Source organism: Mobula birostris, chromosome 29 (genome assembly GCF_030028105.1).
Source record: "Mobula birostris isolate sMobBir1 chromosome 29, sMobBir1.hap1, whole genome shotgun sequence".
Lineage (NCBI taxonomy): Eukaryota > Metazoa > Chordata > Chondrichthyes > Myliobatiformes > Myliobatidae > Mobula > Mobula birostris.
In genome coordinates this window covers 19,529,446-19,531,327 of record NC_092398.1, presented here as the reverse complement: position 1 = coordinate 19,531,327, position 1,882 = coordinate 19,529,446, and the positions used below count along the sequence as shown (strand labels likewise).

The following is a 1,882-nucleotide window of genomic DNA, read 5'->3' as shown; positions in this document are numbered from 1 at the left end:
AGTATGAACTGAAAGTAACACATACAAAATTCTGGAGGAACTCATCACCTCAAGCAGCATCTGACAAATGAACAAAGACTCCACTTTCGGACAGAGACCTAATCGTGGATCACAGCGCAAAAAGCCGAATTATTATTCCCCTTTATGGATGCTGACGTCCTCCAGAATTTTTTTTAGTGTGTTAGACTGGATTTACAGCATCTACTGAATCTCTTGTGGAAAATTAGCACAGCTATCCATAATGTCGAAATAACATCTAGTAATTCTAGTATTTAACCGCATTCGGTTCTTGCTGCCGTTGAACAAATTTAACAACGGTATGCAGTGGGTACTTCGTCGCATTCAACAGCTGTTCCCTGAATCGTCTCTGGGTCAGGACATAAATACACGTGTTTGTACAGGAACTGAGAACTTGTAGCATAAAGGCGGCTTGCTGTGTGATGTAATTGGGGTCGGAATAAGAGTAAAAGACTTGAATGTTTGCAACTCGACGATAAACGTTAAAGAAAACTTTTGTCGTCCACAACAGTACGAAACATCCCGATATGCTGAAGAGTAACACAATAGATTTCCTTCGATTCTCCGTCTCTGGGTCCTTCTCATTTTCTCCATTGCTGCGGACAAGTAGCCTCTTGCGTACCCTACTGGCGGCTACTATACTCCTGACTGTCAGAACATTCAGCACCATAATCAGAAAGAAAGGAACAAAAGGGGTTAAAATGCGATCAATCATGTCAAATGCGGCCCATGCTCGTGAAGTATAGAAGCTTGGTTTGGGAAGGCAGCCCCAGGGAATATTACCAATGTAGTACAGTGGTTTGTAAATAAAATACCAAGGAGCAGACACCAAACAGCCCAACAAACACACTGACGCTATGACCACAGCCGCCGTTCTCTCAGTGCAATATTTTGCTTTCAGGTTCTCACAACAAATGGCCACAAATCGATCGAACGTGAACGCCACCGTCAGCCACACTGAGCTGGACGTTCCAGCAGAGAGCAGAGCGACTGCGAAACTGCAGACGGGAGTGATGCGGAGGAATGACTCTGAGAAATAAATCCGACCAATCCACCTCAATAGGGGGTCAGTGATGACCACCAGAAGATCCACCGCTGCCATGTTGACCAGGTAGCGAGTGATGCATTTCGAGAGACCGCACTTCCCTCGGGTCAGGATCACCATCGCCACGATGTTAGCTAGATCAAAAGCAGATGAACGGAATTGAGTTCCCTCTTCTGTTGTTGACTGTGTACCGACGTAATAGGTAGCATAATGACGCCGCTGGGAGAGCCACTGCCTCACAACGCCAAAGTTTTAATTTTGAATTGTTTGCACGTTCTCCTTGCGGCCCTGTGAGTTCTACTGTTGCTATTACTACTACTACGACGTCGACTCAGGCACTAGGGGGCCCGTGAATTCACCCATGGTTAATTATTCTCTCTAACTGACCTCAGTGAGAAGATGATTGGTCGAATATGCCATGAGTTTAACAAAATGAAGGCAATTTTGTTAATTTAACAGACGGGTTGGTAGTCGGCATGGAACTGAAGACCCAAAAGTTTGCTTCCATAGTGAACATCTCTATGGCTTCACAAATGAAAACGAACATTTGCCAGTTTCCGGTGGTGTAATGGTTTTTCTATCACAACTTTTCAAATATATTATTTTCTTCGTCAGTTTGATCAAACCCCTGAAAATGATGTGTTGTTTCCATGGTTCATTTAAATTTCAACTTCTTCGCTACTTAATCGTAACTGTGAACTAATACAACTGCCTTGAACGGAATGTCAATCATAAATGTTACTTAAATGTTACTTACACTCTCTTATACATTTACTCTCACGTTGGATATATCGCGTCACTGTACTGTACATTGCTTCC

The 1,882-nt window shown here is 43.4% G+C and overlaps 1 protein-coding gene across 1 annotated transcript; it reads right to left on the bottom strand.

Annotated features, from left to right (window-relative positions):
- Positions 1–265: 265 nt before the first annotated feature.
- Positions 266–1,183, bottom strand: LOC140189911 (G-protein coupled receptor 15-like). The gene has a single exon (XM_072246256.1). The coding sequence runs from the start codon at positions 1,181–1,183 to the stop codon at positions 266–268; it is 918 nt and encodes a 305-aa protein (XP_072102357.1).
- Between the last annotated feature and the right edge of the window lie 699 nt (positions 1,184–1,882).